Here is a 21,259-nt window from a genome sequence, read left to right as displayed (position 1 = left end):
AAATTTGTTCCTTTTAAGCTGTTGTTTTTGTTTTTTGTTTTTTGCAGCTAGCTAATTTTAAAATGACTTCAGGGACACCTGGGTGGCTCAGTCTGTTAAACGTCTGACTTCAGCTCGGGTCATGATCACTTGGTTCATGGGTTCCAGCCCTGCATAGGGCTCTGTGCTGACAGCTCAGAGCCTGGAGCCTGCTTTGGATCCTGTGTCTCCCTCGCTCTCTGCCCCTCCCTGGCTTGTGCTCTGTCTCTCTTTCTCTCTCAAAAATGAATAAACATTAAAAAATTTTTTTAAAATAATGACTTCAGTTTTTTGCTAGTTTACTGATTAGTTCAGGTATAGTTAGACTTACAATTAAAAGTAGAAATTATAATCAAATGGATATTTTCTGACCCTATGAGACTTATTCCTACCTAAATACTTTCTAGATCCTTTTCAGATGATCTTTTTCTCCCCTTTAAAGCAGAAAATAGAAGGGAGAATAACTAGATACCTATAGAATCTAGCACATTCTAGTATACTTTGTACAAAGGAGGGCTACTGACTTGCTCCCTTGTATTTACATAATATAAACAAGATTTTCATCTAAGGCCTTACACAGATTTTGAATTTTTTAAATTACACTTTGGTATATTAACACCAAACTATATGAAAATTAAAATGTTTCCTAGGTGGAGCACCTGGGTGGCTCAGTTGGTTAAGCATCCAACTTCAGCCCAGGTCATGATCCCATGGTTTGTGAGTTCAAGCTCCATATTGGACTCTGTGCTGACAGCTCAGAGCCTGGAGGCTGCTTCAGATTCTGGGTCTCCCTCTCTCTCTGCCCCTTCCCAGCTCACAGTCTCTATCTCTCTTTCTCTCAAAAATAAACCTTTGAAAAAAACTTTAAGAAAATGTTTCCTAGGAAAAATAGCCCAAAAGACAAAGATGTCTTCCTTTATCATATCTTAGGTATATGGTATCATCCCCTAAAAAGCCATGTAGTCTTAATTGATTGGTGTGACCACATAATCTTTCCTTCAAACCAGGATACTCTTGAGCATGAAGGGGGAACAATAATTATCCTAGGATAACAACAACAACAACACGTTGGCCACCCTAGTCTTAAGGAATAAAACATCATTAATTAGGCAGCTGCCATTCAAAATATAGATGTCAGATCTACTCAAATCTCACTTTGAGAAGTTTTGAGTTCATTGGAGGAAGGCACAATAGAAACTAAAATATCACTTTTTTTTTTTTTTTTTTTGGCCTTTGACGTAACATTTGGTCAAAGCTTTGAAAGTAAACAAACTTATGGAAAAATACTTAAAAGGAAAAAAAAAAGCAAAGTTTCAAAGTAACTGCCTCAAAGCCTGCCTAGATCCCCAAAGTCTTAACTATTCCCCCATACTCCCATAACAGGTGGTTTATGTCTCCATTTAATGTCCCTTCATTCTGATTTATTATTATTTTACTATAAGGTGCTTTAGGAGAGACATGATCTTGACTATGTAACAGTTCTGTGCCTACAAAAAAAAGAAAAATCAAAGTTGCTGAACATGAAGAATGTATATAGACATGGGGTATAAAGAAGACTCAGTGCCCTGGATTAAATATTTATACTGAATAAATCAATCTTTCAAAAACCTTGGTAACCAGAATCACTCATTTTCACCAAAAAGTCCTAACAAGGCAATTTAAGTTGTATTTATGTAATGCTAACAAGCCTTCCTAGCTATGAAGTTTCTTCCCTACAATCACGTTTAGGATTTCTACTCTTACATTCACAGTATGATGGGGAAACAATTGCTAAGGCCCATTACTCATGTCATAATGTACCAAACTATAGCTCATTGGTTCCCCAGCTTTATCTTATTGTTGGTCCATACTTCTTGACCTTTCTGTGCAGGCTTCCCAAGCAACTGTGGTATAAAACGAGGAAAGGACAAATCTCCAATATTTTAGTCTCTTCTTCCACGTTTTCTTACAAGGTAGATGATGTCTCACAGTTGTCCTAACAGCTCCTGACAAAATACACCTGTGCTCTAAAATAATCAAGTATCTACTGTGCTTGCCACACTATGTTAAGAACTACAGTGGCGTGGTCCATTATAAAGGAACAATGTTGACAGTAAGAGTATAAGGCAATGGTTCTTCAACTTTCGTGGGTATCAAAATCACATGAAGGCCTTGCTAAAACACAGATGAAAGGACATCTCACCCGAGCTTCTGATTCAGTACGTCTGTAGTAAGTCCTAAGAACTGGCATTTTCTCAAGTTCCTAAGTGATACTGATGCTGCAATTTGGGACCACACTTTGAGAACCACTGGTCTAACACACAGTTTAAGTGCTAGGAAGGAAGGAGGGTGGAAGGAGGTTATAAGAAAACATAAGAACTTAATCCCAGGCAAACATTAGGTTTCAGAGAAAAAAATGACCCTTGAGTGACATTTTTATTTTTATCTTATTTTTTGTTTTATTAATAATTTATTTACTTTTTAATCTACATCCAAGTTAGTTAGCATATGGTGCAACAGTGATTTCAGGAGTGGATTCCTTAATGCCCCTTACCCACTTAGCCCATCCCCCCTCCCACAACCCCTCCAGCAACACTGTTTGTTCTCTATATTTAAGAGTCTCTTCTGTTTTGTCCCCTCCCTGTTCTTATATTATTTTTGCTTCCCTTCCCATATGTTCATCTGTTTTGTATCTTAAAGTCCTCATAAAACATTTGACGTTTTTAAAAATAACAGATCAGAATGACAGAATTTTAGAACTGTTCAGTGCAAGATTAGTCCTTTATGTAATTTTTAGTGGGTAAGATTTCTTTAGTATAATTCTGCCATTCTACCACCTTTTCAACAAACTTCTTTTAAGCAGTTCCATTTCCTCACCGATTTGTTCATAAGCCAAGTGATACTCACAATGGTTTGCAAACTTTGACTTACAATTTACATCTTAGCTGCCAGCATCAGAAACAGTGTGAGGAGCTATTTGTTGCTGACTCCTGGAAAAAGAACTAGCTGGAAGTCACAGAAAACACAGAGAACAGATTTCTCAAGCCCACTGGTAACTGTTATAGGCAATGTGGATTACATAGGTATATGACATTTATATATTAAGCCACAGAATTAAAGTACAAATTTTTCAAAAATCACTACTTCTTTTTTTTTTAATGTTTGTTTATTTTTGAGAACGAGCCCGAGTACAAGCCGGGGAAGGGCAGAGAGAGACGGAGACACAGAATTCGAAGCAGGCTCCGGGTTCTGAACTGTCAGCACAGAGCCCGATGTGGGGCTTGAACCTACAAGCTATGAGATGATAACCAGAGCCAAAGTCAGACGCTTAACCAACTGAGCCACCCAGGGACCTCTAAAAATCACTATTTTTATTCACCCTTTATTATCCTGTGTTTCTCGAGCTTATTATTGGTTATTATTCAATCCAAACTCCCACTAGGGACTCTTCTTTAAACATAAATTTATTTTCTTTGGCTCCCTGCTGGCAGCACTTCTCTGTGCTACTTTCCCTGAAAAATTGTAACCAGGCCCAACTTTTCACCCTCCTCTACAGCAATACTTCCCAATCTATCCTCATCAGTAAGAACATCTATTATGATCCCCTAGCTCTCTCATTTTGAAATATTTTGCAACTGTATTTATTGAATAGTTTTCCTATTTTTTTAATTTATTTTTGAAGGAGAGAGAGAGACAGAGCATGAGCAGAGGAGGAGCAGAGAGAGAGGGAGACACAGAGTCCGAAGCAGGCTCCAGGCTCTGAGCTGTCAGCACAGAGCCCGACACGGGGCTCAAACTCACGAACCGCAAGATCATGACCTGAGCAGAAGTTGGATGCTCAACCAACTGAGCCACCCAGGTGCCCCAATAATTTTCCTATTTTTAATTTGGCACTTAACTACTGACCGGCATCTATAATTAGATAAGAGAATCAGGATTTTGTTGACAGCACTCAAGCCAGAAACAAAGAAATTTAATATTTTAGTCTTCCGGTGGACTAAAGTTTCAGTTTTATTGGGCTATCTCAAACACTGAAACTCCCAAAGAATCTCAAGGACTACTGGAGTTCCTTCCATCCTAAAAGCTGAGAAAACTAATTTTCTAACAAAGATTTGTTTTTTTAATCACTAGGGTACAGATCTGTCTTTATAGTCATTAGTCCAGAGTGTTTGTTTTTACCTTATAATTATTAGTTCAAAAATATAATCTATAGGGGCATCTGGGTGGCTCAGTCAGTTAAGCACCAGACTCTTGATTTTGGCTCAGGTCATGATCTCACGGTTCGTGAGTTGGAGTTCCATGTCCAGCTCCTCGCTCACAGTGCAAAGCCTGCTGGGGATTCTCTCCCTCTCTCTCTGCCCTCCTCCCATCCCAAGCATGAGCGCACACACATGCTCTCTCTCTCAAAATAAACTTTTTAAAAAATTTAATATACATAATCTATAATTTAAGGACAAATGCTAGCCTATCATCAGAGAGAACCAGCCAGGATCAGATTCGGTTTATGGTATTAATCCTAGCTAGCTTCTAGCTCCTAGACTAACCCTGTGTAAATGCCTTGGTTTTTTTCCCTTTTCAAATATATTCAACCTGGCTGAAAAGCCAGTCTGAAAGACAACTCAGCAGGGATCTTAGATAAAGCAGGAACTTTCTAGGTTGGAGATGAATGAACAAAGCATTTAAGAATAGAAAGAATAGATGTGTGGCGCATTTTTATTTTAAAATCTCCACTGAAAGTTGGGGGGGGGGGGGGAGTTTGTTTACAAGTTGGTGGGCTTGTTCACTCCTGCTAAATGGAACAGCTTTCTCAGCTGAGGATCCTGTCACCCTGACGCATTACTGAACGCAGTGAAGCCTGACTTTGGATTCTGGTTTGGAACCCACCCACCCCTTCTGTCCTCTCAAGCCCTAGGTCTTCCTCAGAAATTTCAGTCTGCAGGTATCTGAAAAGTACTTATGGGTCACAGTAACAATGTCAACAATTTCACCAGCTTACTGCAATTTGAAGCCTGAAAAATCACATTTCACTTCAAATCACAATGGCCCCACCAATCTGCATGAATGATGTGATAAATTAAGAGGTTTAGAATTTCAGAAAGGTTACCTTAAGATATTCCTAACAATCTGAAACCGATTTGCCGAAACAGCAGCTTTCTCTAAAATGCTTTGTGCTAGGCTTGCAGTGAAGCTTTCATTCTTAGCTATTATCTTTCAAGAAGCACTTTAACAGCTTGCTCCTCCTTCACAGGAATTATCCAGGCCACTCAGGTGAAAGAATAGCTTTCCTAAATGCAAAACAGTGCCTAGGTCAGTGGTTCCCAGCCTTGACTGCACATTAGAATCATCTGGGTAGCTTTTTAAAAATAACTATGCCCAGCCCTTTCTGATTAACTGGTCTGGAAGGGGAACTTGGGCTCCCCAGATGATTGGAATGTACAGACAAGATTAAAAATCACTAGCCTACAAGAATGGCTTGGGCAGGGCACCTAACAACACATTTCTTTTTAGGGTCTTAATATGAGCCAAAGACTGTGATGCACACTCCTAAGTCCAAGAGCTGATAATCTTAAAAAAAAAAAAAAAAAAAAAAAAAAAAAAAACCAACAACAGGTAACAAATTATGTTTAGAGTATTCTCGGAAAAATAAAATGTACCATCTGTGATCCTTTTCACTGAAGCCACATTCAGTTCATGCTATCAGGATAAGTTCTCCTAAGTCACATTTAGGCTCTATTAGTCACTGATATGTTTCAAAAATCCCAATATTTCAGTACTCAGACTGATCTCTCATACTGCCTCCTATACTTTGGACAGTACAAAAATTTTTGTCATATCGTATTTTTACTTCTTGGTTTTGAAAAATAGTATCACCAGATCTACCATAACAGATGTCAACATCTTCCTTTTTTCCTGTCTAACCTTCAAAGACCACAAGTCCTTTTTTTCCATAAAGCCTTCCCAGCTTACTTTGGGCCTCAGTGATTTCTTCCTAATGTAAATTTCCAGTCCTGACCATATTTTTGACATCTGTTATACTGCTATTTTGCCTTTCATCCACTCTAGGCCTGTTTTCCTAAGCACTTCAGGGACAAGTACCGCGTGTGTGCGTGTGTGCGTGTGTGTGTGTGTATCACAGTTTCCACAACAGGGCGAACAAATCTATGTTTGGGTTTCCATTATCAAGTTAAGCTTTCTGGCTCCCTTCACCTCTCCAACTCTTTTCACTGAGCTCTCCCCTCAACTCTAAAACTCCCTTTAACCCAACGAGGTCATCCTCCCTCCCAAGCATTCTTACCTACTATTATTGACTTCTGAATTTTAAGATTCTACAACGCTTGCTAAACAAAAACAACTAGATTCCTGTCCTTGGTGTTTTGTTTGTTTAGGCTCTTCTGTAGGCTTGTCTCCTTTACGATTTCCCTCTTCCCGCCCCGCAAAATCCAAATTACACTTCTACCTGGGTAACTGACACCAACAAGGCTTCCTTCCCACCAGCAGCCGGCCCTAACCAGTCTCATTCCCGCTTCGAGCGCACATTCGCCTTCCTAAGATGGCCGCCACGAACCCCGAGGAAGGCAGGGCGGGTTCCACCCACGCAAGGCCACTACCGTTCTGGAGACCCCCAGGAGGATGGGCTAAAAAAGGAGAATGGCGCGAGGCGGGGGAACCTGAAGGGCAGGAAGGGGCCAAGGCGGGGCCCACGGCGAGGGAAAGGAGGGTCCACGCAGCCCACGCTCCCGCGGAGCAGAGGCCAGCGTCACAGGAAGTGGGGGCCCCACCCTCCAACGTCAGGGGCCGGAAACGAGCGTTGCTGGGGCGCGGAGGTGAGGAGAAAGCCACTGTGGGAAGAGCGTGTCTCGACCAGGTAGGGAAGGCGAGGCCCGTCTGGCTTGGGGCCGCCGAACACCTCCCCTTTAGTGTGCTGGGACACCTTCGCCCTCTAATATCTTCCTTTTTCCTCCCGTAGCCTTGGGACTGTGGGTTCCCGGCGCTGCTGTTGTGACTGCGCACCCCGAGGGCCTCTACCTCTTTTGTCTCCATTTTTTTAAGTTAACCACCTCCCCCCCCCCCCCCTTCTCGAGTTTAGTCTCCTTGCTTAAATCTACTCTGATTGTTTCGTTTAAAGGAAGAAAAACGATAGTTTTACTGAGACCCCATCTCTGTTAAGAGTTTAACCGGTTGCTTCAGACTATATCCAGCCCCCCAAACTTGACTGCTTCACGTAATTTGTCCATTTCACCGCGGTCTAGTACTAGGGAAAAGGTAAAGAATCGCCTGTTAACAGTTCGTTACGGAAGATACTTCAGTGGACACGGCTGAATGATGAAGCTATGGGTTCCAGGGCCCTTAGTCTACTCTAATTAGGCGTTCTGCCCCCAAAGTTTACGGTGGCTTAAAAATCAAGGAACCTAATACTTGGTTCTTCCTTCCAAACCTCTTAGTTTTTATTGAAAAAGTGTAAAGTACGTATAAGTAAAACTTGTCAAAAGGCAGATCGGGATTTCTTAATCCAGATATGAAAAATATTTTTTACAACACTTTCACTAACAGTTGTCATTAAGAAATGGGCTCCACAGCAAATTTCTAAACTAGAGTTCCAGCTGATCACTTGTATTTCCTATCATAGATTCCAAGGCTGCTTATGTCATAGAATGGGGGGAAGGGGTGTAGAATTGTATGAAGGGCCAAAGCAGAGCTTGCTCTAGAGACAATAGCCGTAAATCTAGCCAATTTTCAGGAGTTTCCTATGAGAATGGCTTTATATAAATTTAGTTCTTCCCCATAATGATGTTTGTTTAATCACAATGCTAAATAGGGGGAGATCTTCAGTAGAAGAGGATCCAAACTACAGAACTATTTCCTATCCTTTAATCGTCTGCATTTCTGGTGGAGAGTTGTACTTTTGTTACTGTGTTATCCATAAAATGAACAGTTCTTAAGTCCTAACATTCAAAAGTTTTCCCTCAGTGGTACAGGGAATGAGTTCTAACTGGAGGCACTTAACCAAGTGTATCCATTTTAGCATAGGAGATTGGCGGGGGGGGGGGGGGGGGGGGGGGGGGGGGGGGGGGGAAGGGAAGTGAAACATCACTGGAATAAGTGTGGCACTTCGCAGTCGTGCTTAGGAAAAGTCACAGAAATAATAAGCTAGAATGGCTCTGGGCTTATTGGATCCATTACGTGTGTACTTAAAGTAGACTGCCTTATCACTTGAATACAGTTTAAATTAGTAGTCATATTTGGTTTTTCTTAACTGTGAGCCCTAGAATTTATTCCAAGAGCGTGTGTTAGGCAAGCATGTTACTTCAAAGTAGTAAAGAATGCTTTAAAGGAGGGTAAATATTTGGGGGAACAGGACAGTCAGGCTTTCTTATATTGAACTTGGGTAGCTTCAATTCCAGTTCGACTCCCCTTTTTGGGACTTCCTTTGGTACATTTTTATTTCTGGTTACCTGAACCACTGCTTTTTTTTTCCCCCCTCAGCACTTGGATTCTGCTCCTTCATTTCCAACATGGAAGAAACTTACAGTATGTACTTCTTGTTGCTTTTAGAAAATAAGTTAAATTCTTTACATATAGTTTTATGTCTGACAAGACTTTTAGTGTGTTGGGAAGGATTCACATTTCTCCCTAAACTGCTGAAGATGTCTATGTGGTAGGTAGTAGAGAAATACCCAAAGTTGAAATAAGACACTTGAGGGGCGCCTGGGTGGCTCAGTCGGTTGGGCGTCCGACTTCGGCTCAGGTCACGACCTCACAGTCTGTGAGTTCGAGCCCCGCGTCGGGCTCTGGGCTGATGGCTCGGAGCCTGGAGCCTGCTTCCGATTCTGTGTCTCCCTCTCTCTCTGCCCCTCCCCCATTCATGCTCTGTCTCAAAAATAAATTAAAAAAGTTAAAAAAAATTTTTTTTAAAAAAGAAATAAGACACTTGAAATTTATCAAGCTTTGAAAAGGCTACAGTTGGGACAGCTGTGTTAAAGTATATTTTTATTAAATGAAGCATTTTAATTTCTCAGGACTTCAGTTGCTCCTATTAAGTACAAGGGGCTAGTAACCCCTGTTTTCTTTCTATTGTGAGGAATAATATTGTGTACATAATGATGTTGACGTACGTTGAATTTTTAGGATTTAAAGACGTCCTAGGAAGAGTTCTTAATTCTCAAGTGACCCAGGCACCTTAGATGGCCCAAGAAGTCAAAAGGGAGCACCTAGAATCATACAAACGTAAAAACAAAAGAAACCTGAAAAATCATTTCATTTAACATTCAGATTTTACCTACGAGAAAATAGAACCTGGGTTAACTGACTTTCCCAAGGTCGCGTAGTAAGGGACAGAGTCCTATGTTTTTCATGTGTCATGCCATACTTGATACCATAAGGCACTATGGTTTCTAGGTCCTAACCAAGTTTAAAGAACCTCTGCATCAGTGAATGGATGAAACTTGTCAGCGGGGCCTGCTTTGTTTCTTACTGTCTCGTTTAGAATATCTTTAGAGTAAGTTCCAACGAAAGGATATTTTCGTTCCATTTTACCTTCAAGGAAGAGTCCAGTAGAATCTTTATTACCGATCTATAGAAACTACATGGAAATGGTCTTTATTAAATATCTACATCAGAGGTTTTCAGACTTTTGAGCATGCAGCAGAATCACCGAGGGAGCTTGTTAAAACTCAGATTGCTGGACTCAATCCCACAATTTCTCATTCAGAAGGTCTGGGACCCAAGAATTTGCAGTTCTGACATGATTTCAGGCGAGGCTGCTTATCAGAGGACCACACTTTGAGAATCCCTGATCTAGAAAGCTGATTCTCTTTGGTCTTCCGTAGGGCTCCCTCCCCTACTCCCTTAATTTTTCTTAAAATATTATAATTTAAGCCTGGAATTCCATGTGAGATAGGCAGATAAATATTTATTTGTTCTTGGAAGCTTACTACTCTATTAAATTAGAAAGCAACAACTCCCCTTTATGTCTCTCATTCTTTACTTTTTTCAGCCATATGTTTCTATTTTGCTTAGAAAAATATCACTTGGGAGTGTGTTAGAAATGCACAGTGTCAGGACACCATCCCAGACCTACTGAATCAGAATCTGCATTTTAACACAGTCCCCAAGTGATTTAACACCTAGGGATTATGTTAAAGTTTGAGAAGCTCTGCTTTAGAATATATTTGACCTTCTCAACCTTAAATTTTAACCTTAATCTGATAGATTGTGGGGCCCCTGGGTGGCTCAGTTGGTTAAATGTCTGACTCTTAGTTGGTCTCAGGTCATGACCTCATTGTTCCTGGGATCAAGCCCTTCGCTGATGCTGAGGGTACAGAGCCTGCTTGAGATTCTCTCTCTCCCCCTCTCTCTCTGCCCCTTCCCCACTTACATGCGAGCACGCACACTCACACGTGCACACACATGCTCTTTCTCTCTCAAAAATAAATAAACTTAAAAAAATTAATTTGATAGATTCCAGAAGATTTTCAGTTTCTGCTTGGGAGCTGTACCTCTTAGCTGTTGATACTTTTGTTGGGTCTAGTCCTGATTTCTATGAAGTTTCCTCCATTTTTTCTCACGTGGGTTCAAGGCCCTACCCAAGGGGTAGCCGACTTCGGCTCAGGTCATGATCTCCCTGTTCATGGGTTCGGGCCCCGCATAGGGCTCTGTGCTGACAGCTCAGAGCCTGGACCCTGCTTCAGATTCTGTGTCTTCCCCTCACGCTCTGTCCCTCAAAAATAAATTAAAACATTAAAAAAAAATTTTTTTAATAAAATAAAAAATTTTAAACAAGACTACCCTATGCTTTTACTTATATAAAGTATTTAGAATAGTCAAACTTATATAAACAAGAAGCAGGATTACTGGTTGCTAGGGATTGGGGAGAGGAGAGAATGGGGAATTGTTGCTTGATGGGGATAGCATTTTGGTTCTGGATTGCTTGATGGGCATAGCGTTTCAGTTCTGCTAGGCAAAAAATTCTGGAAACTGGTTGCACAACAATGTGAATATACCTAACACTACCGGACTATAGACTTACAAATGGTTAAGATGGCAAATTTTTTTTTTTAACTTTTATTTATTTTTGAGACAGAGAAAGACAGAGCATGAACGGGGGAGGGGCAGAGAGAGAGGGAGACACAGAATCGGAAGCAGGCTCCAGGCTCTGAGCCATCAGCCCAGAGCCCGACGCGGGGCTCGAACTCACGGACCGTGGGATCTTGACCTGAGCTGAAGTCGGACGCTTAACCGACTGAGCCACCCAGGTGCCCCAAGATGGCAAATTTTATGCTGTGTATCTGTTTATCACCATGAAAATTTTTTTACTTAGAAGTAAAATAAAATTTTTCAAATCTAGAAACCAGTTGAGAGCTGACCTAAGTTACCAGAGGCCAGGAAGTAAAGCGTTAATGGTAGGAAGCCATCATTATCAGCTCTGATGCATGGCACTGTACGGGTAGTATAATGTGTACGAGTCATAAGGTGTGTCCAGTCAGTCAGCTGCTGACATGGCCCGACATGTGCTCATGATGGAATGGATTAAATGAAGAGAAACTAATAAGAATTCTATCTGTAAACTCTCCCTGGGTGTCTTGAAGCTTCAGAAATATGAAAAGATTGCTGGTCAGGATGAGCCCGGTTGGCGTAACAAGCCTGCCTGTCCTCTAATACTTTTCCTTCCTATTCTTTCCGTCCTTCAAGTCACCTTTCTGGCTCATTTGCATCACGATCATGGCTAGCAGTCTATTCCATGTTTACCACTCTCCCAGTGAAACTGCCTGTTTCAATTCCCCACTGACCTCTGATTTTCAGAGCAGTCTCCTGGTTTATAAGCTGCTTATCAAATGTGAATTGTTTACATGATTTCACTTTTATCATTGCCTTCAGTGATGGCAACAGCATTTTATTAGGTTGCCTCTTGTCCTCATAATATACTCAGAATGTGCTTAGCCATTTAATTTTCCTTTCTTAACCAAGCTTGTTAGAATTTGTGGCTCAGCTTGGGCATCATGTGAAGTCTACAGGTAGCATTATCCATTTAGAGAAACTTCTTTCGTAACTATAGAGGTAATTCCTGAAAGTATAGTCTTCTTTTTAAAAAAAAAAAAAATGTTTGTTTTTTTTTGAGAGAGAGAGAGAGGGTGTGTGTGTGTGTGCGCGCACGCGAGCGGGCAAAGGGTAAAGAGAGAGGGAGACACAGAATCCGAAGCAGGCCTCAGGCTCTCAGCTGTCAGCACAGAGCCCAACGTGGGGCTCGAATCACGAAACGCAAGATCATGACCTGAGCTGAAGTCAGATGGTTAACTGTGCCACCCAGGCACCCCAAAAGTATAGTCTTCTAAGGGTAGTTTTAAATAGCATGATCTAGGTTAGGGGCTTTCTTTCACATATGTCTGCAATTGTCTTAAACTTAGGAGGTTCTGTTTTTGTAGCTTACTTTTTTTTTTTTATCTAACTTGATAATCACTAGATTAGAGAATTCTGGTTTTTCCTCACCTGTGTTCCAAACTATGAAAAGTAAAACCACCAGGGCGCCTGGGTGGCTCAGTTGTTTGAATGTCCAACCCTTGGTTTTGGCTCAGGTCATGATCTCACACTGCGTTGGGTCCTCACTGACAACCCAAAGCCTGCTTGGGGTTCTCTCTCCCTCTCTCTCTTCTCCCGCACATGTGAGCACACATACAGGCATATTCTCTCTCTCAAGATAAATTAAAAAAAAAAAAAAAAAAAAAAAAAAAAAAGGTAAAACCACCTGTCTGATAAAGGTATTGTTTTCATTTGAGAGGTGTCTGCAGCAACCAATATCAGGAACTACTTAACAGTAGTCAAAACAAACGAAAAAGAAATCTAGATCTAGAGCAGTGCTTATGAACTATTTTCACGACCTGGCATACTAGTAAATAGGCAGGAATGCTGGCAAAGGGTATTAACTACCCTCAATTTGCCCTAGAACTGACTGATGGGGGATAGAGGGCACACGTGCAGAGGAATCCCCCATCAATATATTGGCACACCATCCATTCTGACCTTTAGCATACTGGTTGGGAGGCTTTGGTTTGGCTAGCTAGAGGTAAGAATGACCCTGAATTAGCACATCTAGAAGGGAGAAGAGGCTGTCATTTCATTTAACTTTATTGTTGTTTTCATTGTTACTCTTCATGTAAAACAAATTTATGTACAACCAAATATGAACTAATAAGATCCTATCTTATCAATATCCTATCAAGCTATCCCATGATAGCTTGTTTTGCTAGACTTCCCAAGATTTGGTGGTAATACAGTTTTATCTTCTCGGAGTTACATTTTCGTGTTTAAATGTTTAGTCACCCTTTTTTTAAAATGCCAAGTTGTCATTAGACTGTCTTGTTCTATTGTTAAAGATTCTGTTGAAAAATCCAGTGTGTCTGGAATACTGGAGTTGTACAAAGGCTGGTTGGGTTTATGTTTATCCTACCTTTCTCTCTTTTAGTCGATTCCCTGGACCCTGAAAAGTTATTACAATGCCCCTATGATAAAAACCACCAGATCAGGGCCTGCAGGTTTCCTTATCATCTTATCAAGTGCAGAAAGGTAAGATATTGTTTGCATTATTTGCCTTGTAATGACCTCCTGAGTTCTTTTAAGAGGCCAGATTTTGTAAATAACCGTATAATTTTAACAAAAGTGTTTTAACTTAATGCCGGAATTGTTTTAGGACTCTAACTACCAACATTTATAGAAAGGAATTTATTTCTTGAGTACATAAATTTTTTCTCGTTTTCATTTTTTTCCCCCTTAACTAGTGAGAAAACACCCTTTATATGCTCTTTTCACTCTTTGTAAAACAGAGGAAACACTAATTTTGCTAGCAACGAGAAATCCCTCTTGGCTTGTAAATTTGATGTGTTCGTTGTCCTGATAAGGATTGAGTGCCATAATACACTTATTTTTTATTTTTTTGTTTGTGTGTTTAGCAATGTTAGAGAAGTTGAACAGCTAGAGGTTAGCCTAAGAAAAGATTACTAAAAATAATCATTTCTCCAAGTTTAAACAGTAAGCGTCTCTGGGGTTTGGGGGGGCGGGGGGAAGAAGTCATCTGAGTTTTTTCTCTGGTCTTAGCTGATGTAAACTACTTTAATGCTGGTATACTAATTGAGGCACTTAGAAAGGATTTTTAGAATACAGATGTCAGATACAGAGGGCAAAGGTCTGCAAGGATTTTTGCTTGGACATTTTTGGTATTTAATCCAAACTGCATACAATTCATGTATGCATTAACATCCTTTAAAGGGTGTTTCTCTTGTAATCTTGGAGACATGGTTGTAATGCCATTGGTGATCATTTCTCCACCCCTTTTGAATCTCTAGAGCAAGGATCCCTTAAAGTTGAACCTGGATAATCTGGACCAGCAGATACCACAATGACTTCCTTCCCTAGGCTCTCAAACATGCCCCAAGGGTAAAGGTTGGGAAAGGAAGCCAAGCGATAAAAAGACACTGTCTTTAACTCTCTTCTTGTGATGCTCTTAATCTTTCACCGCAAAAATCTTTGCATTGGAATGCTTGCAAATTCCTCACAATTTTCTTCATCCTCTGTTTTTCTCTAGTGTCCTCCCCCTTCACATTATTTTTACATTTTTGAGTATCATTTGTGATACGTGTTTTGCTTCTAATAATAAATGAATTTCTTAACTGCTGATATGCTTGCTACAGGATTTGGGTGATGTTAAATACTTTGTTGTTTTGTTTTTTAAAATAAGAAACTTGGTCAGCAGAACAGACCCTCATTTGGGCTTTTCCTCAGTACAATAACCAAAATAAAGGTCAAATTGTTCACAGCATCATTTCAGGGATCGTTACTTTAAATAAGTGTTCCTGTGTTAATCTGAAAAGCCATTGCTTTGCTGCTTCTGCGGCTCCCTTCCAACAGCTATTTTCCAGCACTATTGCATTGCAATAATAGGGGCGCTACTGCAATGCAGACCAAGAGCGTGTTTCCATGTTACTGTTTCCTGAATATCACCCTTCAAAGACATCCAGAGAGCTCCACCGTTATAGGCTGTGCTGCCAGAGTCTTGTGATCCTGAGAAAGATGGCTCAAATACCCAATCCGAAATTCACCATGTCCTTCCGTATAAGCCACTTTTGACCCAGTATCTGTGTTGTCAGTCTCTGTGATCCTAACAAAGAAGCTTATGTTTTGATGATCTTGAGGTCACCTGTACAGTCTGTGTGAGTGATAAATAATTCCCTCTCACTTTTCTACCATGAGTTTGCCTCCCATAGTTAAGCCACAAGTTTATTGAGAGATATTAGTGGAGTCGTTTATAGAATAAACCTCCTTATTTTGACAGACCCCTTAATTTGTGTTCTGCAGAATCATCCTGATGTCGCAAACAAATTGGCTACTTGTCCCTTCAATGCTCGCCACCAGGTTCCTCGGGCCGAAATCAGCCACCATATCTCAAGCTGTGACGATAAAAGTTGTATTGAGCAGGATGTTGGTAAGACTAGCTAAAATGTTCCAGTGCTAGAGGTTAGCCCTAGCTATGTATTGTGCTATGTTGTCACCTTGATTTTTGACTTTCATCATTTCAGAAGAATAATACCTTTCTGCCTTTGAGTTTTTTATCTCATCAGTAACAGGTTGTCAGGTTGTGTTTGTCAGACTGCTTTCCCTTCTGAACAGCCTGATCCATTTTACCAATAATTCATCTAAAAATAAGAATCATTTTATTGCCGTAAATATGATAAATGTCTTTGTTTCTGCTTCTCTTTCTTCTGTCAGCAAAGGGATAAGACCTCTCTGTTTAGCTTTTGTAGCATCCATTTTTCGGAAACAAAGACCTGTTAGGCTACCCTGCAACCTTTTAGGCCATTGACCCCTTTTAACATAATTGGCGATGTTCCCTTCTTACAGCAGAGTCTTTATTATCTTGCAGTCAACCAAACCAGGAACCTTGGACAAGAGTCTCTGGCCAAGAGCACCTGGCAGTGCCCTCCTTGCGATGAAGACTGGGATAAAGGTGAAGTGTTTCTATGTCTTTTTCTTCACAGTGTCTAAATTCTCAAGTCATTTGCTTTAGACAGAAGGAAGATTTTCCTTTTTTATGAGCACACCATGTTGTGCAGAATGCCTTATTATTTTTATTGGGCCCCAGAACGAGCACATTTGTATCACTGTGCAGACACGTGGAACAGCCTATCCCTCTTGATTGGAAGAAGCACTTCTTTACATCTGTTTTTTTCCATAAATTGTGTTGTACCATCTGTGTTTGGTTGTTACTGGACACGTTTATTATTATTTATGTTGCTGTGTTTATATCCTTCAATTAAATCCCTGCTACTGTGTCAGGCAGGGTACTTGATCAATTTTTACTTGCTTCTCTAAACTTAGGTGTATTATTTCCCGCCTTACAGATTCAACTAGCATAAACTACAGCACCACAAACTGTGTTTTGCTTTCTTTGGCAGATCTGTGGGAACAGACCAGCACCCCATTTGTCTGGGGCACAGCCAACTACTGTGGCAACAACAGGTAAATGAAATGGTCTCGTTCCCAGCACTGCCTCCCAAAATCCAAGTGCTCTGTTACCAAAGGAAGCCACCAAAGCCTGATTTGATCTCGTTCCTTAATGGTGTTACTTGGTGGTAATGTAGTCTAGATGTGGTTTTGACGAGTTATTTTCCTTTTTTATTCCTCAGTTCATAAAAAAGTCACATGCTTTGTGTTAATCACTATGGGAACACAAAAATACTAGCTTATAGCCTAGCAAGGGAGACAGTGGTACGAGACATTCTTGTGTCTGTTTGGTTTTTTTGCTAGGTTCACAGTATTTAAACACTTTGAAAAAAATTCTCCAGCTACACCACATGGATCAGTTTTACTCTGGGTAGCTAATGTCTAAGGAAAAATAATCTTAAAAGTTTGTGACTTGAAACTGGGTAAGCCAGAGTACCTTTGGGTAGGGAAGAAAATGCATCTCTTCTTTCCACTGATTTGTATCTAAATCTATAAGATTTCTCATTACTGGGGAGCCTGGGTGGTTCAGTCTGTTGAGCATCCCAACTCTACATTTCAGCTCAGGTCATGGTTGTGATTTCATGGTTCATGAGATCAGGGAGTGGAGCCTGCTTGGGGTTCTGTCTCCCCTGCTCATTTCTGCATATTCACTCATTCATTCTCATATTCTCTCCCTCTCTCTCTCCCTCTCTCCCTCTCTCCCCCCTCCCTCCTCCCTCCTCCCCCCTCCCTCCTCCCTCCCTCTCTCCCCCCCCAAATAAACTTTAAAAAAAAAGATTTCTCATTACTACTTCATCTTCAAACAAGACCAAATTGCAAATATTCAGAAATGAAAATATTTATGGATTAGAAAATGAAGGAATGAGATGCTAGACTTCATTTTTCCCCAAATAGAATGCTTATCAATTTTTATTTCTTAGCTCCTAAGATAAGTTAACAATTGCATGTGTACCTTATTGTGTGTGTGCACTAAAATAGAAGAACGTGAAGATGAATTTTAATAGTACAGTTTTAATTTTCCCTCCGTCCTATGAGATGTGTTGCCTTTGGTTTGGTTGTCTTGGCATTTTATCTCTCATATTTGTTGAGTGAGTTGATGAGCCTGTCACACAACTGAACAGTAGATGGCATTGCTGTTTATCTCAATTTCTGGAAAATGAAAATGGTCAGACCCATCTTAATGCTTTTACAGAACAGTGAGCTTTTCAGAGAAGTAGTAATCATTCTAATTGCAAGAATGTTTTGATGGAAATGTGTTTACATTTCAGAATGTAGTTTGCTGTTTTCCCCCAAATTACAAAAAACACATTTTTGATGGTCTTGTGTGTGCCTGCCTGGAGAATACAGATAGGCGGGCATAGGCAAATTTGTCTTTCTTTTTGCAGCCCTGCAAGCAACATAGTTATGGAACATAAGAGTAACCTGGCTTCAGGCATGCGTGTTCCCAAGTCTCTGCCGTATGTTCTGCCGTGGAAAAACAGTAAGTGAAATAAAGGCAAAATGCTTTTATTCTTTTCATTGTGTAAATATGGTTGGTCTTGACTAGCCAAAAACATGTTCAGCGTGAACACATTACACTCGCATGACCCTGAGAGTGAGTGCCTCCTTGAATTTTGCATTCTGAGCACTTCGCTTTCTTCACCGTAGCCCTGGCCCTGGTTAATAACAGGAAAGTACAGGATCGCAGAAACCAAAAGAATGTGCTCAAGTTGGGGTGACCACTGACATCAAATACCGTGGGCAAATTTGGGGACCAATAAAAAAGCTATTAATTTTGCCTAGGAGGAAGTCATCCCTGACATTCAAGGCATAATATCAATAGGAAACTGGGATTCGAAATGGATTGCAGAGACCTAAAAGGAAATGAAAGAGAGAAAATGAAAGTAATAAGTCAGAAGAACTGGCATTAAGAATAGTATTCCGATGTCTTCCCTAGGCATCAGAGGCCGTTCTGGGTAAATAGGTACTGAATTCATATCATATCACCCTGATAAATTCCCACACCCAAGATACTGTCATTTTTATTTAATACGTACTTTCCTAATGTTGCTCCCAAATGCACATTCCCTTGATTTCAGTCTCTGCTGCTGTTTGAGCTAATTTTGTAGGTGGCTAAAAGATTCCCTTTAAAACATTTCCCTTTGGATACTTCCATTTCCAAAAAAAATGAGATCACCAGATCATATGCCTGAAGGCTTGATAGGTAATGAATGAACTATTCTTTTCCCATGCGTTTGAGTAGAACCCAATCACTAATTTTGAATTCTTCTACTTTTATATTGTAATTCAGCCTACCCCAGGAATAAGTCATTTGTGTTTAGTAAGAATAGGGAATGGAGTGAGTTTCAATTGTCATGGTGTATTTATTTTGAAATATTTCTACTCCATAGATGGAAATGCACAGTAACTGAATATCTATCTCATCAAGTAAGTGTTTCAGTTTTATTTCACTATCTCTTCAGATGGTAGCAAGATTTAACTGGACATAAAGCAATTTGGGTCCAATTTTCTTTCAGATTATGGTACCAAATTAAAGCTTTGTGTGTGCCTGTGTTTTTTAAGTATATAGCTTCTATTATGGCTTTACACGCTAATGAATAGGCATTTACTGGTTAAATTAGAATTCTGTTAACATGCCAAGTTGCTTTCCCTAACGTTAATACACATTGCCTTTTTCCTTTTTCTTTTCTTCTTTTTTTTTTTTATCAAAGTTGCATTCTAGATCTATCATGCCTTTTTAATGGGCTTGAGATTAATCAGACAGCTGTGCTTCACTGCTCTGCAATTTTTCCTTTGCTGTACAGTTTAACACTCATCAAAAAATTCACTCCTTTTAATGAGCACTTAAAAGTTTGGGGTCTCTAAGAGTCTTGCACTGTCGATCTTATCTGAATACCTGATTTAGTAGAATCTCACAAAATCTATATGAAGGGAGCAAAATCTTTTTACAGAGAAAGCCTTTCCTTGAAGTAACCCTGTACACCTATGGCAGAGCCAAATTTGATGCTTCAAATGCTATTTTGGTTGAGGTTGCCCGGCCGTCTTGCTCCTGGCAAAAGGAATATTATTAGTCTAGGGAGGAGATGATATCCCCACTGTCATGCAGATAGTAGGCTCTCTGTGAATATTTACTTAATGAGTAATTGGCCTGATGCCTTCCAGTTCATTCGCTTCCTCTGGACAGTGAAGCAGGTGGATCTCCTGTGAGTTAGGGTTCATGTTGTACCAAAACTGATGTTTCTTCTAGTGAGAAGCAGAAAAGAGATTCTAAAAGCAAACACCCTTTAGCCACGGACAATATTTACAAGTTGCTTCTAGGTACTATCCATTTTTCTTGGTAGGTTCTGATGTCACATGGTTAAATACATCTGGAAACCAGAAAATTAGATTTGGCCCCAGAAGAGAAAGTGCTACAGCAGCACTGGGGTGTGTCAGGAAAGCACACACTGACCTGGATGAATGGCGAACTTTGAAGCCTTCTCTGACACGCCTCCCAAGATGCTTGGTGCTCATCTCGTCTGGATAGCTACCTAATAAAAATGGTCTAGGGGCGACTGTCTGACTCAGAAGAGCATGCAACTCTTGATCTTGGAGTTGCGAGTTCGAGCCCCACATTGGGTGTAGAGATTACAAAAAAAAAAAAAAAAAAAAAAACTTACTCTAAGATGAAAGCCTAGGAGAAGCTCCTGTCTCTAATGCTGAATACTAGATGTTCCTCTCCTTTGGAACTTAACTCTTTGCTGTTAAACCCCTTACATGCTGAAAATGTATTTTTCTATATAACCTCTGAGGAACCAAGGGAAAAAAATTATCCTAGTTTAGGTAAGAATCCTTAAACAGCCACAGACCTTTTTCTCTTAATAAAAAATAAAGCATCATATTTTGAATGTCTGTTGTAGAATGCTGTAGCTTCTTTGGAAAGATAAAAAAAAGAGAAGATAGGACTTTATCCCTTAAGGAACTTAAGTATGGGTGGAGATTTTTTTTTAATACATATACATAAAAAGGATCGGTTCACCTTGCATTTACTATGCTTTTATCTCATTGTGTTTTTATAAACAAATCTTTTTACTAGGTAAGTGTCTCGAAGCAGGTGATATCATATTAATTTTTGTTCCCCTAATGTGCATTGTAAACAGCTCAAAAAATATTACTGAACTAATGAGTAGATAGAGTATGTGAGAAGAGAAAAAGATCAATATGTTAGTTGAAATTAATCCAGAATTGTCTCGAGGAGTCAATTGTATGGATAGTCAATTCTGATTTTCTTCTCACTCATGAAACTGTTGACACAAGGAGTGTACATCGATCTCTGTGTAGAATGTTTTTAATTCAATTAAGTTTCTGTGTGCTTAGTGGAACTGAAAAGTTAAGGGTCAGAAGGTACTTGGTGTTCTGCCATTAACAACAGCAGATTCTTCCAGCTGACCAAGAGATTTTAATCAGGTTGTGTGGCCTGTTGTCAGATGTAGTTGGTGTTTTTATCACTGACAGGAACTAAGATCTCTTCTTTTTTTCTCATTTCCTTGCAGATGCCAGACCCTAGAAGACTCTTGTTTCTTCCTGCTACCAATGGGTTCTTCATTTTTTTTTTCTCCTAATTATAGAAAGATAAACTGTGACTTTCAAACTGACAAGTACCTTTTTCTTTTTTCCTCCCTGCTTTGAGTCTCATTCATTTGATGCAGGAAAGAACTCTCAAACTCAGAAGAACTGCTTCAAATAAAGCATCAACATAGATAGCTTGATAGTTTCATTAAGTACCTGCAGCCCC

General features: G+C 40.0%; 1 protein-coding gene and 1 long non-coding RNA gene across 7 annotated transcripts in view; one reads left to right on the top strand and one right to left on the bottom strand.

Annotated features, from left to right (window-relative positions):
- The first annotated feature begins 6,666 nt into the window (after nt 1-6,666).
- Nucleotides 6,667-21,225, top strand: GTSF1 (gametocyte specific factor 1). 5 transcript variants are annotated; one of them, XM_060657385.3, is made up of 9 exons: nt 6,667-6,821; nt 8,482-8,526; nt 13,454-13,554; nt 15,340-15,466; nt 15,905-15,988; nt 16,383-16,500; nt 17,871-17,965; nt 18,876-18,912; nt 21,018-21,225. In XM_060657385.3, the coding sequence occupies exons 2-8, from the start codon at nt 8,511-8,513 to the stop codon at nt 18,890-18,892; spliced, it is 558 nt and encodes a 185-aa protein (XP_060513368.1). In that variant the 5' UTR covers nt 6,667-6,821; nt 8,482-8,510; the 3' UTR covers nt 18,893-18,912; nt 21,018-21,225. The 5 variants fall into 5 exon arrangements, with proteins under 5 accessions (XP_060513368.1, XP_060513367.1, XP_060513365.1 ...); XM_060657384.3 differs by having other exon boundaries at nt 6,670-6,862; XM_060657381.3 differs by lacking the exon at nt 6,667-6,821 and adding an exon at nt 7,740-7,884.
- LOC132694265 (uncharacterized) overlaps nt 18,240-21,259 on the bottom strand; it is a 26,205-nt gene continuing 23,185 nt past the window's right edge. For both annotated transcript variants that reach the window (XR_009617219.2, XR_009617220.2), the window contains exons 3-4: nt 19,618-19,728; nt 18,240-18,338 (exon numbers count right to left, since the gene is read on the bottom strand). This is a non-coding gene — a long non-coding RNA (uncharacterized LOC132694265). The remainder of the gene's footprint in view (nt 18,339-19,617; nt 19,729-21,259) is intronic.

The sequence above is a fragment of the Panthera onca genome, chromosome B4, assembly GCF_046562875.1.
Source record: "Panthera onca isolate mPanOnc1 chromosome B4, mPanOnc1 haplotype 2, whole genome shotgun sequence".
In the NCBI taxonomy this organism is placed as follows: Eukaryota; Metazoa; Chordata; class Mammalia; order Carnivora; family Felidae; genus Panthera; species Panthera onca.
The sequence above is the reverse complement of the archived record's forward strand: the minus strand, read 5'-3'. Positions and strand labels throughout refer to the sequence as shown.

Coding starts and splice junctions, on each gene's coding strand:
- GTSF1 (XM_060657381.3), top strand. CDS start 7,803: ATGCTAAATAGGGGGAGATCTTCAGTAGAAGAGGATCCAAACTACAGA. Junction 7,885..8,481: donor TTTAATCGTCTGCATTTCTG/GTGGAGAGTTGT, acceptor TTCCCCCCTCAG/CACTTGGATTCTGCTCCTTC. Junction 13,555..15,339: donor ATCTTATCAAGTGCAGAAAG/GTAAGATATTGT, acceptor TGTGTTCTGCAG/AATCATCCTGATGTCGCAAA.